Source organism: Choristoneura fumiferana, chromosome 8 (genome assembly GCF_025370935.1).
Source record: "Choristoneura fumiferana chromosome 8, NRCan_CFum_1, whole genome shotgun sequence".
Taxonomy (NCBI): Eukaryota; Metazoa; Arthropoda; class Insecta; order Lepidoptera; family Tortricidae; genus Choristoneura; species Choristoneura fumiferana.
In genome coordinates this window covers 2,076,228-2,092,854 of record NC_133479.1, presented here as the reverse complement: position 1 = coordinate 2,092,854, position 16,627 = coordinate 2,076,228, and the positions used below count along the sequence as shown (strand labels likewise).

Sequence of the window (16,627 nt, the reverse complement as noted above, 5' to 3'; positions counted from 1 at the left end):
CGTATTTATTTTATTGCTTTCGATAAAATTTTTGATAATGCAATTTATGGTAAACTTTAAAATTCACAGTAGGTACACGTATTATTTATATGATGAAACTCAATGAGGGCTATCGTTTTTTGTCTCACTAGATGGCGCACTGTTGCGTGAGGTTTTTAAGTATGGCTTTCAAAGTCTGTTATTACGGACGTGAAAACAAAGTTTAGATTAAAATCTTATTTAATACAGCTTAAAACCGTAGCATAAAAATATCGAGCATGCCACAGTGTTGCATAGTCCCCGTTTTGTTCGGAAAAAAGGGAGGACAAAGGTTTCCGAAAGATAAAACTGTCTGAAAACACAGACATTCATTGCCTCGGAACGCATATTTGCCATAATTAATTTCAGATATTGCAAAATATTCACGAAATTATTCTAATTATAAATAAACCCGCGTAGCTCACCCAAAAACTATGAGATTTGACATTTCGGAGACCTCACGCTACACTAGCGCCTCTAGTGGCGAATTCATTCGCGATAGCCCTCATTTTGGCGGCAAATCTTTCGCTCCGGAAACTCAGCCCATAGACAATATTTTTTTACGGACTGATTTACACGACTTTAGTAACGTACAACGTACTTGAATGAATAATACAATACGTTGCGTTCTCACGTTCGTGGCGGTGGTGTGTAAACGATGCACCGCACGCAATTTGTAGAGTCCAAATTAACCATTTGCTTTACTTTGCTTAAGCTTTGCTATTATTTTTGCCCAATTAAATTTATAGTTGCAAATTTTTCTTTTTTTTTGTATTGACTAGAACTGTATTTTTTTTTTACCTTTAAATGGAATGGACGGAATTCTTCAATTCGGACCGTACATCTATTTATTTTACCCCCAGCCAAGACAGCTGTCGGTATGTTTGTCTCTCTCTGTTTGTCAAAAAAAAAATGCCAGGTGCTTGTGATGAAATTATTGACGATATTGAAGATTTAATATCTTCACAGGATATAACTCCCAAAGAAAGATATTCTAGTAGGAAAAATGTGAATGTGCGATCCAAAAAGCGGGAGAAGGACGCCGAGCCGGTAGAAAAAGTTATATTAGAGAGCGTCGTACCAGGTAACCTCTAAGTTGTGTTTTTTTATTATTTCTGTTTCTATTGTGTACTTGTTATGTTATGTCTTGTTCATGTACTGTTGGCATGTCTAATAAATAAATAAATTCCTCCTAGGTACCTACATTAGAGACATTAGCGATGAAATAAATATTCTTCTCTTTGCAGTTTGTCAGCCTCGTAAAACAATTTGAAACTTTTGAGGTTGATGATGAATATTATTTGTCACCAAAGTTATAGTTAGTGGCGTCACCGTTACATTACAATCAAATTGGAAGTGTCTAAAAATATCATTTATTAATTTTAGGTAGATATATGCCATTACAATGATATTCCGTTGGAATTATAACAATTCTTCACATTTACAAGAAATTATCTCAATTAGACTTTATGTTTACATCCTGCAAAACTTACTTTGTTTGGAGGATATCAACTAATGCATAACACAGTTTAGACGACCAGATGGCCTAGTGGTTAGAGAACGTGGCTACGAAGCTTGAGGTCCCGGGTTTGATTCCCGTGTCGGGGGCAAATATTTGTATAAAAATATGAATGTTTGTTCTCGGGTCTTGGGTGTTTAATATGTATTTAACTATATCTATATAATTATATTTATCTGTTGCTTAGTACCCATAACACAAGCTTTGCTAAGCTTACTTTGGGACTAGGTCAATTGGTGTGAATTTTCCAGTGATATTTATTTATTTATTTATAGTACGCTATCAGTGTTGTGCAGTGCAGTTGTTGAGTTGTTCGCAAGCAAAATAATCTCGCAAGCGCACAACAAATTTTCATGATAAACTATATAAATGACCTGGTTCCTATAACAAACGCGTGTTTACTGGGTAAAAAATTATGATAAGAAATTAAATGGGTGCATTTTTATTTTTGGAAAACTTTAAATTTTACCAACTTAATCTATGCCAAAAAACTTAAATCATTACTACAACAACAACAACATAACAAGCATTAGAAATGCAGATTATATTTTTAATACATGTTTACCAACATGGCTGAATGCAAATCACGCCTTTGCCTATAAAAAAGTTAAGTTACATCAACACAACCCATCACTAACATGAACTGTCATAGGGATCAATGTTCCCTGGGCCGACTATTAGATAGGCATGTACCTAAAGGTTTTGTTTTCAAGTAAAGTACATACTTAACTAACCAACAATGCGTCAGGCTAATATTACCCATATAATGCAATTTTTCTGGTTTTTGTGTTTTTAAAATTTTGACTTAATAACAGTTTCTGTCAGTATTTTTATGATTTTGACATAATTACCCTAATCTTACGCAACTTCATCAGGTACTCAAACAATCTACGTGAAGACATGGGGCTGTGCACACAACAACTCGGACTCGGAGTACATGGCGGGGCTGCTGGCAGCGGCAGGGTACCCGCTCACCGAGGACAAGTGGCAGGCGCAACTGTGGCTCCTCAACTCTTGCACCGTCAAGAGCCCTTCAGAAGATCATTTCAAGTAAATAATATGTTTTTACTAAGAATTGCAAAATACATCCGTCATGAGTGCCAGTGTGCAGTTAGTTATGAGTGCCGAATAAAGACCCATTTATGAATCCAATCATTCATTTATGAAATGTTAACTTTTATTTATAATCAACAGATGTCATTGAAAGCATAATGCAATGCAGTGTTTTTCAAACTTGTTCAGGATGCATGCAACCCGCCTGGGTCTGTAAAATATTTGGAGAGCCCTGCTTACCTCCACTTACAATTAATTGTATTAATCTTACATTAATAATATCTGCCATGAGCATGCAAAAATATACAGGTCCTAGAAATAAGATTAGCGCTCATAACCAGTAGCAGCGTTTTTCTGCTTTGTACCAAATGAATGCATGGATTGCTTTTGCGTTTGTAATGTTATCAAGAATGTTGTAGGAACGAAGTGGAACTAGCGAAGAGCCGTGGATTGCATGTTGTGGTGGCAGGCTGTGTGCCGCAGGGCGCGCCGCGCGCCCCCTACCTGGCCGGCGTCAGCGTGGCCGGCGTGCAGCAGATAGACAGGATCGTGGAACTCGTTGAGGAGACGCTCAAAGGTCAGACACCCAGCACTGACAATTACATATAGCAGTACATTACATATAGCCATATTAGCCATGTACATTGTCAGTACTGGCGTAATGAAGCCCTGAATGACATCAAAATAAATAAATAAATATCACGGAACAATTCACACCAATTGAGCTAGTCCCAAAGTAAGCTTAGCAAAGCTTAGTAAATAAATAATTTGTTATATGTGTTTGGATTCCTGTGTTTATTTGTAAGCAAAAAAACCTTAAATATTGTTTGTGAATTTATCGGAATCTAATGAAGAATCATTTGTCATTTTAAAAATGTAGTTGAATGATTTTTCACAAAGAAATTATTTGGGAATGAAATTTTGTTTATTCAAATTATTTATTAAATTACGCCCGTCTTTGGTCAAGAGTCAAGACAGATACAAAATGCGATATAAAGGTTTTATGTTTGTTTGTTTGTTTATACTATGTTAGCAAGGTGTCCTATTTATGTTACCAATTTTGCAAGCTTTTTGCCTCAAAAGGAAAAAACGGAACCCTTATAGGATTACTCGCGTGTTTGTCGGACGATCTGCAAGGCTACTACGAAACTCGTAACTCGAAGTTCGTGTCGTGCGGTCCCTCTCGCTCTCGTATCAAACAGTGTAAGTGTCAGAGGGACCGCACGACACGAACTTCGAGTTTCGAGTTTCGGAGTAGCCCAGCTGTGACAGCTTATTTGATCCGAAACTACCACACTGATTTAGTTAAAATACGTTATACGTTTGTGAAAGACAATAAATTTTTCTTACGATTGATTAAAATTATAAAGCCAATAAATAAGATGTTTATTAAATACGTTATTTTTTATCATTAACGTCCACTTGCAGGCTTTTTAATCTATGTTTAAGTGGTCTTAAGTCCTGTCAGATCCATACAAGAACAACGACTACAAGACGTCCTAATACAATAATTTTATTGTGCCCGGTCTGTTTGCTAACCAAAACAAGTAAGTCGATTAATTATTTTATAAATGCTTAATTCTCTTATTCCAGGTCACACTGTCCGGCTCCTCGGCCAAAAGAAGACCTCTTCCGGCCGCAAAGCCGGCGGGGCCTCCCTCCTCCTCCCCAAGGTTCGGAAGAACCCCCTCATAGAGATCATCCCCATCAACACGGGCTGCCTCAACCAGTGCACATACTGTAAGACCAAGCATGCCCGTGGGGAGTTGGGGAGCTACCCCCCAGAGGAGATTGTGGAGAGAGCCCGGCAGAGCTTCCAGGAGGGAGTGTGCGAGATATGGCTGACTAGTGAGGATACTGGTGAGTTAATGAAGCTAGATCTCGTGGGCTTAGTAATAAAACGGTTTTGTGACAATTAAATACACTTCTAGTAGACATTGTCACGCTATAACTGAGTTGGATGTAGTTTAGCAAAAAGGATCCAACCCTCAACAATTATTTTTTTAAATTTGGATCTACTTTCAGTAGGAACAAAAGCGAATTTAAAAAATAACATGACTGTGCTTTGGATCCTTTTTGTTAAACTACGTCCAGTTAAAATTGATGTTTTGTTGAAAATTTACTCCTAAACATTAAAAAAAAACATGTAAAGCAACACACTTAAAATATCACTGTACATTGCTTAAAACTTACACTTATGTGTCCCATGACATTTAAAATAAAAACAATCCTAAGCTCTGGTTCCTAATTCTTCTGAATAGTGAATATTGTTGGGAGTTAATCGTTGACTTCAATAAAAAAGCGTAATTTTGCGAAACACTAGACTTTTAATGTGTCATTACACAGCAGATATCGAAGTGGAAGTGAAAGGCAAATTTTGACAACTTAAAGACAATCTTAATTCTAGTTATACTACGGTGGATATGTGACTTATTGCTAGTGGTTTAATTTAGGAGTTAAGTGAACTCCTCTTCAATCTTCAACATGCCCCCGGGCGTTGAAAGCCAGGCTTTCAACCAACATCTTTCTCTTCAGGAAGTGGGCAGATCCTTGAAAATGCTCTTCGGACTACTCCATTAGCCGTTTTCACGTCGGCTACCCTGTTGACGCCGTCTGGCCCGGGGTGAACAGAAATGATACGTCCCAGTTTCCACTTTAGCGGAGGAAGATTGTCCTCCTTTAGAAGAACAAGGGAATTCAGCTTCAAGGAGTGTCCACTGGATCGCCATTTCGTACGTTGCTGAAGCTCAGAAACGTATTCTTTGCTCCAGCGAGTCCAAAAATGTTGGCGAAGTTGCTCGATTCGCTGGAACCGAGCTAAATAATTGTAGTTGTGGTGCTGGTAGTCACGCTCTGGCAGACAAGTGAGCGGGCGTCCGATGAGGAAGTGTCCTGGTGTCAGCGATGTCAGGTCTTCTGGATTTGACGACATTGGCGTTAGGGGGCGAGAGTTTAACACTGCCTCAATTTGAACTAGTGTAGTGTTAAGTTCCTCATACGTGAGATGACAATTTCCCAGCACTCGATTTAAATGATTTTTTGTGGCCTTAACACCAGCTTCCCAAAGACCACCAAAATGTGGGGTATAAGCCGGTATAAAATGAAAATTAATTGATTCACTAGCTGCACTTTCGGCAAGTGAATTGCAATTTTGCTTTAGAAAATTGGATAGATCATTGTATGCACCAACGAATGATGTACCGTTATCCGAGTATATATCGCTCGGTTTCCCCTACGCGATACAAATCGTCGCAACGCTAATAAATAACTATTGCTCGTCAAGTCGCCCACTAATTCAAGGTGTATTGCTTTAGTACTGAAGCAAATAAATATTGCAATGTACACCTTCACTAACCTAGTACCTTTTCCTTGACGACTAGCAGAGACAAGTGGGCCCGCGTAGTCAACGCCTACACTGTCAAAGGGAAAACCACCGGGAGAGACTCGAGACTTAGGCAGATTACCCATTAAAGGGCTTAATACGCGTCCCTTCATGCGAGTGCACCTGACACACTCATGATAACATTTTTTTGCCAAATTTCGACCTCCAAGAGGCCAATATGTTTCCTTGATTGTAGCTAACAAAAGCTGTGGTCCTGCATGTAACAACCTTTTATGTTCATGATCAAACAGTAATTTACTAAATCTATGATTAGAGTGCAGTACAATCGGGTGTTTTTTATCGTAGGGAAAAGTTGAATTTTCTAGACGACCACCGACACGCATGATCTTTTGGGAATCCAAAAATACGTCTAATTTAAGTAACGGGCTCTTTTTTGATATACTTTGATTTGATGAAAGTAATTTATACTCAGGAAACATTTGATTTTGACATATTTTAATAATTATATTTAATGAATTTTGCAACTCGTTATAACTGAGACAGGGTGAACTGATTGGTTGTTTTTTACAAGCAAGTATAAACCGTAAAACATACGCAAACGTTCTCTGCAATCGAGTAAGTTTAGAAAACCGCTCAAAATCAATAATCGAATTCTCAGATAGGTCGTTGGCAACGTGTAACGTTATTTCTGGTCGAATTTCAGGTAGTGTGGTCAGATTATTGGTGCCTGAGATCGAAGGCCAAGCTGATGTATCCTGTTTCAAAAACTAGGTCCTGACCACCACAAATCATTGGACTTGATAGACTCGAGAGTAGTACCGCGAGATAAATGATCAGCTGGATTCTGGGTGGTAGGTACATGCCTCCAGTCACAATTACCTGTGATTTCCAGAATGTCAGCTGTGCGGTTCCTAACAAACGGGTGGAGTTTGCTCGGTAGCATTTTAAGCCAACCTAACACTATTGTTGAGTCGGTCCAGAACACTGTTTTTTGTATCTTAAGTCGAAGTGAATTGACTATCTTTTCGTATAGATGAGCACCCACCAATGCGCCACAAAGCTCAAGCCTAGGTATGGTCATAGGTTTCAGAGGAGCAACTCTGCTCTTAGCCATCAATAAATGAACTGAAACCGAGTTTTTACTATCTATGCTACGAATAAATGCACAAGCACCATAGGCGCGTTCCGATGCATCTGTAAAGATGTGCAATTCAATTTGCCCATAGTTATCACAAACAACCCTTCGCGGCACACGAATTGTCTTGAGAATTGGCAGACCTGCAACAATCTCCAACCATTGACTCAACAATTCAGAAGGCAGTTGTTCGTCCCAAGACAACTTGAGCAACCACAGCCTTTGCATCAGCATTTTCATTGATATGACATAAGGAGCTAGCAATCCTAGGGATCAAAAATTTGTGCAATGACAGATAATACGTCGCGCTTTGTTTTTCCTGCAGTAATTGTTGAGCCAATGGGGAAACATAACTCATCTGAGTCTGGCCGCCAACCTAAACCTAGCGTTTTACTGGGCTCTGAGATACCTATGTTTAAATCTACAGCAGGTTGTGATGACGTAACTGCCAATCGAGGGTCATTTGACTTCCATTTTCTTAAATGCATGTTTGCTGCAACAAGAGCATCTATCACGCCTTGACGAAGTTTCATTATGTCACTTATGTCATCCCCCCCACTCAACAGGTCATCAACATAAAAATCGTGGATTATTATTTCCTTTATACGAGCGTCATCACAATCTAGACCAATTTGTTTAAGGCATCTAGTTGCCAAGAATGGAGCGCTAGCAGTCCCGTAGGTAACTGTATTAAGTTGATATAGTTGAATGGGATCGCTTTCATTTTCACGCCAAATGATTAGATGTAAATTTCGGTCATCAGGATGCAACGTCACAGTTCGGTACATTTTCTCCACGTCTGCCGAAATAATGTACTTATGCTGCCTAAAACGGAGGAGAATCGACAACAGGTCGTCTTGAACTGTGGGTCCCACCATCTGCAACTGATTTAATGACACACCAGAGCTCGTGGGACTACTAGCGTTAAACACAGCTCTTAATTTGGTAGTGGAACTACCCTCACGAATGACGCCGTGATGAGGAATGACATAAGTGATACCTGATTCAATTGGCTCATACTTTGACATATGACCTAAGGAGATATACTCAGCCATAAAATCTTTGTACATCTTCTGAAGTGCAGGGTTACGCTTTAATCGGCGTTCTAAGGCATAAAAACAATGTTTGGCTCGAATAAACGAATCTCCTAAAATCTGAGGGCTTTGTTTTAGCGGTATTCGTACGCAAAAGCTACCGTTATCTAAGCGATTCGTATGCTGAACAAAATGCTCTTCACATAATTTCTCCTCAGGAGAATAATGTGACGACTGAGGGCGAACTTCTTCAAGCTGCCAAAAACGCGTTAGTTGGTTTTGAATGTCATCAACATCATTGAATGAGTCGGTACTTGTACCTGTGAACTGAGCAAAGTTGCATGTGATCGAATTGGACAACGACATTGGACCGCATTTAATTGGGCCTGAAACTAGCCATCCCAGCCTAGTTTCACATAATATCGGTTTTCCATCGCCTAGTTTAATTTTTTGCGATCCTAATAAGTCCCAAAACAAGTCGGCACCTATAATCAAATCCACGTCCGCCGGCGTGTGAAAATTGGGATCAGCTAAAGAAATATCTGACGGAATATTAAGATTCGTCAGATCTACCTGACGATAAGGCACGTCACTAGTTAATGACGGCAAAACAAAACACTGAAGACTGGTCTTATATTGATCATTCAAGGATGTCATTGGCACTCGACACATTTTGCCAATGGGTGCCAGCGTATTATTGATACCTTGTACATATTTGTCAACGAAGTCTGTATTTAATTTTAATTTATTACAAATTTTTTCAGTAATTAAGCACGACGTACTGCCACTATCTAAAACTGCACGTACAATATGCTCGCAATTATTAACGTCGTATAGTTTTATTAGCGCAGTAGAAAGCAGTACGTCCTGACCCCGTCATGCCGTGCTGACATTGGCAGACAACGTCACGGGAGCGCCAGGATCGGCGCCGGCGCCGGCGGGGATTGATTTCTGATGCACGAGCTCAGTGGTCCTTTCGCCGCCGCCGTGCGATGACGCGTGGACTTGAGGATCTGTATACCTATCATTGTTTACAGTAGGTGTAGGCTTAAACTCCGTAATGTGAATCAGTGTGTGGTGCTTCCGTTTACATATCTTACATCCAGGTTTTTTACATTGTGTAGCGTAATGACCGCTTCGAAAACAATTGTGGCACACTTTATAATTTGATAATAATTGTAGCCGCGCTGTATTAGTTAACGCAAGGAATCGAGGACAACCATTCAAGTAATGATCACCCTTGCAGCTCGGGCAGGGCTTGGTTGGGGAGCTAGGGCCATGATTGTTGTTGTTGTCGATTCGGTTGTTACGGTTATCACGCACAGCGAACATAGATTTTATTTTATGTGAAGATTTATTAGACGAATTTGCTTGATTATTAGACATTTCTAAAGTTTCCAAAAAATCTGCGCGGTCTCTTATGAAAGTTTTAAGGGTGTCAAACGTTATTTTATTCGGTTTGTTTTTGTCAAAATGACTTTTTGATTCTTCCCACTCACGAAATGTTTTGGAGTCTAGTTTTTGAGTTACTAAGTGAATAAGCAAAGTGTCCCAATGTTCGACTGGCTCGCCCAGCGTCTGCAAAGAACGTAAGTGTTTGTTTACATTGTCAATTAGCCGTTTTAAGGATATGGATGATTCGCGTGCTATTTGTTCGACATTAAACAATGCCGAAACATGATTTTGTAGCAATAAGCGTTTATTATCAAAGCGTTCACGTAATTGTTTCCATGCAACTTCATAATTTTTAGCTGAGAATTCGATTGATTGTATGATGGCTGTTGCGGACCCCTCCAGCGAAGCCCTGAGATAATGAAACTTATTTATTTCATCTATTTCGTCATTGGAATGTATGAGACTAATGAAGGTGTCACGAAACTCTAACCAGTTGTCGTAAGAACCAGAAAATTTGGGAAGCTGAATAGTTGGCAACTTGACAAGCTTGTGATTACCTCCGCGACTTCCGCGATCGCTTTCCGCGGAACCGAAATTCTCACCACCTCTTGAAGAGACAGCCAGTATATCTTGTGCCTTAGAAAGCAGCTGATAATATTGAGACTCAAACTCAGTACGCTCAGCGATTTTTTGATCCATGTTCTCAGCAATACACTCAAGCCTTGTTTGTACCTCATCGTAATGTACATACAATGAGTCAATCTTACCCAAACGCAATTGCAATTCATTTACCTCAGTGGAAGTTAGTTTAGATGCATCCAAACTGTTTAAGTAGGTAGCAAACACCGTCAAACGCCCTTTATAACTTCCACGTTTTTTAGTTAAATCTTTTTCCTCGGCCATTTTGGGAGGCTGGTGTTAACTCTCACCTGGAACGTTAAGTTATAATAACAATAAATCGTATATAATAATAACCAATATTAGTTTAAGCTCTAGTTAGGTAAATAGGTATAAGTAGCTTTAAATATATTTACTTTCAACTTGTTAATAATATTGAGATGTCAATTTAGTATTTAGCAGTGTATTTAATAATGTATTCTTTTGTTTAGCATGTAAGGATCTTTTACTAAATTATAATTCGTTTTTAAACTTGCTTATCTTTAACTTGGTTCGAAAAGATTTATTATTTATTAATTAGGCTATTAAATTACACAATATTTCTCTAATTCTGAATAATTACACTGATTTCTTATGCTTATAAATACTTTAACTGCTTACCCTTATCTATTTTTAATTACCTATTTACTTATTCTTAATTTTGTTGCTTATTTTATTCTTAACTTACTTCTCTGATTATTTTCTGTACATTTGTGTTTTTAACTGATATTAAATTAATGGTAAAGTAAATTCAACTGCATTTTATTGCATTCTATTTACCTACCTGCTTACTAACTACGAGTATAAAGCAAAGTTAAGTGTAGCGTACCTAACTACATAAGCGGTGTGAGTAACTAATTATACAACGAATTAGATTACTAATACATTTGATAACTATATAATATAATGATACTCAATAACCGATACACTTAACTTAAATTAGGTAGGTATAAAGTACATTTACTAACCTTATCAGTCGCTTTATTACGCTTAATAAATACCTGAATTTGAGTGTTGGGTGAAACTTAGTACCACTTAACACTACAAGAATTATTATTCTGATATTATATTATAGTCCAATAATTGCAAATCTCTGCCACACACGATGGATGACGCAACACTTTATTTGACTCACAAGTACTCGGGTGCCGCCAGGTGCAATTAACTTTTAACTCGCCGGTAATTAATAATCTCTTCTTTTAATTATATTTTTCTGATTCTTCAATCAGGCTCGATGGACCATATGTTGGGAGTTAATCGTTGACTTCAATAAAAAAGCGTAATTTTGCGAAACACTAGACTTTTAATGTGTCATTACACAGCAGATATCGAAGTGGAAGTGAAAGGCAAATTTTGACAACTTAAAGACAATCTTAATTCTAGTTATACTACGGTGGATATGTGACTTATTGCTAGTGGTTTAATTTAGGAGTTAAGTGAACTCCTCTTCAATCTTCAACAAATATAATTTCCGAAATACATTTATTTTTTGTATAATTACAAATAATGCAAAAGAACAACGAGTTATATTGAACGATGTCTACAGGGTGTCCCGTAAGTAGTACGTCAAACTTAAATGGGAGATAGGTGGGCAGGTCATCTACCTTTCAAAAAATTACCTTAGAGTATGGGATACACCACTTATATAATGAAATGTTCAGAACTGTCTAGGGATAAAAATATCCCTTGGCACTTTTGATGAGTGTATTTTATTTAGGTAGGTACCTACTTGTAATTTGTAGATTACCAAAAAATAATATGCACACATGTATTTTTCTTTTTGTCAAACAAAAAATGAACAAGACGAAGCGCGTTTGAGAGTGGGGGCTCCTGACGTCACACCGTCCTAAAGTGTCGTATCTTCGGTTTAAAGAATATATTTTTCTCATAACAATATTCACAATTTACTTACATGAGAAATTTAACAATTATAATCTAATATACGTAGTGAGCGTATGTTTGCGTATTCGCATTCACAGAGAAATAGATGGTACTTACCTAACTAAATTACATTTATTTTTTCTTTTCTTTGTACTAGAATTAACTATACTTATAATAACACTAACACCTATGGATGATGTGTGCCTAAATGTACGATAATATCCGGAATAAATATTTGGAATTTGAATTTATAATACAGAAAAACATAACAGAATTACAATATAGAAATAGTATTTTACGTGTTCGGTGGTTAACTTAAAGTTAAAAGTAGGTAGGCTGACAAAAATAAATAAATAATCTTTATCATTTGTAAAGACTAGATCATGTAAGTGTTTGTTGAGCAAGGCTAGAACACAATCCTACCTTACCTTGTTGAGCTTCTTGCCGGATTCTTCTCAACAGATGTTTTTCCGAACCGGTGGTAGATTTATTTTGACATTCACAAGTGCTTGCTATAGCCTAAATTGAATAAAGCTATTTTGACTTCGACTTTATTGTATGTTTTCCCAGGCACGTACGGGCGCGACATCGGCACGTCCCTCCCGGAACTGCTGTGGCGGCTGGTGGAGGTGATTCCGGAGGGCTGCCGGCTGCGGCTTGGCATGACCAACCCGCCCTATATCCTGGAGCACCTCGCTGAGGTGGCCCGGATCATGCATCACCCCAGGGTGTATAAGTGAGTGACGTACCCAACTTTGTTCCTCAGCTACATAGGAGAGGAGTCATTCACAATCAATCGTGTTAAAAATGTAGTGTTGTGTTAAATACTTGTGATTTAAAGATATCATTAAATAATATTATTTAAATCTGATTAAAAACGTATACCTCTTTGAGTTTCTTGCCAGATGCTTCTCAACAGAGGTAAACTCGATTTAAGACGTGAGTTATCCGGGTCATTATATTTAATATGAGTGAATCTCACGGTAGTTTCATGTTCAAAAATATATTTTGAGTTTGAATTTCCACAAATGACCACGATAAATAATACGAGTGATTGTTCTTGAGTCTTGGGTGTTTAATATGTGTTTAAGGTATTTATCTATCTATTTAAGTATGTTTATCCGTTGCCTAGTACAGTCACCTGCATTAATATCTGCCAAAGCGGACTGGCTGAAGAAATAGAGTTGTATCACATATATGTACATGCACGTTTTACTGTGGCAGATATTGGTCCTGGTGAAACTTATTTCTGGTACATAAGTATCTTGCATGGCCAGCACTTGAAAGGGTTAAATATCTCCTATTTAAAACAGATTAAAATAATGTAGTTGGTAATTTTTACCGTCTTTAGGTATCACAAAATTAGGTACGACGATGAGCGAAGCGAGGAGTGTTAGGTACAATTGCGACCACAAAACGCGCAAGCCGAGCGAGAGAAGCGAGCGAGCGGTAGCGGCCGGCGAAGCGCCAGGGCCTAATTTATTTAGGAAATAACATGGATCTTACCAGTGCTGGTTATGTAAGGTTATGTTCGGGGATCAAGGGGCTGGTGAGTGTACGGATCTCTAAAACTGTTGTTGCGCAGGTTCCTACACGTGCCGGTGCAGTCCGGCAGCGACCAAGTCCTGGCCGACATGAAGCGGGAGTACTTCAGGAAAGACTTCGAGCACGTCGTTGACTTCCTGAGAGAAAAGTGAGTGCGACAGCAACAATAGCGTGCACCACCGCCATTGCACCACCTGCTAAAACTATTCAGTATGAAGGCGTAATAAAAAACCGGCCAAGAGCGTGTCGGACACGCCCAAAATAGGGTTCGGTAGCCATTACGAAAAAAAAAAGTAATGTTTTTCTAAGGATTTTTTTTTTAAATTTTGATTGTAAAGAAAGAAAGAAAGAAAGAAAAGTTTATTTTGGCTCCAAAAATGTACCACCTAAAACTAAGACTAGAACTAGCACTAAAACTATGTTACTAGGTGACACAGCAGGATACCAAAAAGATTAAAGATTGTACCATTTTGTCGGCATAGTTTACATATATTTTCGTGCAAAATTACAGCTTTCTAGCATTGATAGTCCCTGAGCAAAGCCGCGGATGGACAGACAGACAGACAGACATGGCGAAACTATAAGGGTTCCGTTTTTGGCATTTTGGCTCCGGAACCCTAAAAACGAAGCTTATATTAAGTAAATACCAATGGTAGTAAATACCAAATATAATAAATGACTTTGTCAATGTAGATTTTAAAATTGAAACATCCTGTTCATGTGATTTTGTATTTTTATAAAAAAAATCATCGATATATGCTATGATTACAGAGATTGCACCCGACAGCCTGAGCGGCTGGATCTATTAAGCTCTAAAATAAATATCCATTTTATTTGAACTGAGTTAAAGCCACGCGCGTAGATCCCCTTACCTAAGCTCTTACCAAGTTACAGTCCCCACAGTACATTAAATCAAATAAATTAGAATTAAATTAGAGATCGTTATGAAGCGATAAGGCCGCCTAATGGTTACCTTGGAAAGTCTTTACACACCTGTGTTTTCGGTACTGCTTACTGTGTTGGTGTTACTTGTTAAGGTTACCTGTAATGAGAGCTACTAAATATCACTAGATGGCGTTAGTATCGTGAGACTTTTTTAGTTATTCAAGTTAATGAGTCAATAATGAGGGCTAGTGTAGCGAGAGGTCTCCGAAATGTCAAATGTCACTGTTTTTGGGTGGGTTTATTTATAATTAGAATATTTTGCAATACCTGAAATTAGTTATGGCAAATATGCGTTACGGGGCAATGAATATCTGTGTTTTGAGACAGTTTTCTCTTTCGGAAACCTTTGTCTTGCCTTTTTTCCGAACAAAACGAGACTACGTAACACCGTGGCATGCTCTATATTTTTATGGTACGGTTTTAAGGTATTAAATATGATTTAAGTGTAAATTTTGTTTGCACGCCCGTAATAACAAACTAACCACTATACTTCAGCCAGGACCTTTGTCTACAGTGGCGCCGACTGGTGAGCGCGAAAACGGTAGCCCTCATGGTATGCAAGGTCGTAACGTCAAAAAAACCTCACGATATTAACGCCATCTACCGATATTTCACCTGTCAAGTAGCTCCCATTGATTGGTACTTGACAACTGACACCTGTCACGGTGAAATGGGCCCTGTAAACGACGGACATTCTAGGGTACCGGGAATCACCATAGCGACGGACATAATCTGCGGGTTCCCTACGGAGACAGAGCAAGACTTTGAGGATACGATGGCGCTGTGCCGCAAGTACCGCTTCCCGTCGCTCTTCATCAACCAGTTCTTCCCGCGCCCCGGCACGCCCGCTGCCAACATGACGAAGGTATTCTTTTTACATCAAACTGACTTGTGATTGGCCCGTACCTCCCCTGATGAAAAGTTCAGATGATGCCAAAGGTGTATTTCATGTTCAGTAACAGTACGTTTACACGATGCCAGTAGTAAGTTACTGCGGCGTTCGATCACTTGTTACTTGTTAACTCCGCAGGCCCGTAATGTAACACTTCTCGCAGGACTGTACTGGCTTGTGAATCAGCACTTACTAAAACTGTTTTGTATTTATAGGTACCTGGCCAAGAGGTAAAGAAACGCACGAAGATGCTCTCCGAATTCTTCCGCTCGTACGAGCCCTACGGCCACAAATTAGGACAGACCCAAGAAGTCCTAGTAACAGACATCTCCCACGACAAAAATTACTACGTTGCCCATAATGAATACTACGAGCAAGTTCTAGTGCCCAAAGTGGAAAAATACATGGGGAAAATGCTAACTGTCAAAATCACAGCTGCCACAAAATTCTCTATGATGGGCCAACCCATAGACAAACCAAAGATGGCCGGTTTGACAGCTCCGTTGAAAAAAGGCGCCGTGTCCGGTGTGCGTTTGGAGAAAAAGAAAATGGTGGTTCCATTGCCGATTTGTGTTCTCATATTTGCTGTAGTGCTAAGGTTGATATGGTTTTTCTTATAGTATCTTGTAAATAAAGTTGTTTTAAGTACATTTATGGTGTCGCTTGGTGCATTTAGTACTTGGAAACGACGGGCCAATCGTTTTGCCAGGTTCAAAAGATTGTAATTTATTGATGTGATGATGGCAAATGGCAGGCAATTTTAAGCCGGTCCGCTTCTCATTACTAAGTGATCCAAGGTTTTTTTATTTGCAACATGCTTTATCAACTATTTATAAAGTTTGGCTTAAGAAATAATGCGCCAAACCACACTCGAAAATGGTGAGTAAATGAAGTAAAAAATGTTTATCCGCTAAAATTAAAGTTATTTACATTAAAAAAATCATGTTTTGAAAACACTCACGTGAGATAAGGGTAGGGGGAAGTGCCAGCATAATCTCAAGATCCCAAGATCTCCAAGGGGTGTCTCATGAAATTAATGGATGGATAAGGTCGCTTGTAGACGTTTGTTGTTTTCACCCGACAACGGACCGTTTTTTGCGGTGTTGTATTGGCTTTGTCGCCGGACAAGTGTCCGGTGCATGTACACGCATTCATTGTAAGCCATACAACACTGCAAGTCCGGCAAAAAAACGGTATGTTGTCCGGTGAA

At 38.8% G+C, this 16,627-nt stretch overlaps 1 protein-coding gene across 1 annotated transcript; it reads left to right on the top strand.

Annotated features, from left to right (window-relative positions):
• The first annotated feature begins 871 nt into the window (after positions 1-871).
• LOC141430104 (threonylcarbamoyladenosine tRNA methylthiotransferase) lies at positions 872-16,067 on the top strand. The gene is made up of 8 exons (XM_074090646.1): positions 872-1,102; positions 2,413-2,587; positions 3,010-3,167; positions 4,184-4,450; positions 12,606-12,771; positions 13,621-13,728; positions 15,225-15,390; positions 15,633-16,067. The coding sequence occupies exons 1-8, from the start codon at positions 931-933 to the stop codon at positions 16,035-16,037; spliced, it is 1,617 nt and encodes a 538-aa protein (XP_073946747.1). The 5' UTR covers positions 872-930; the 3' UTR covers positions 16,038-16,067.
• Positions 16,068-16,627: the final 560 nt, after the last annotated feature.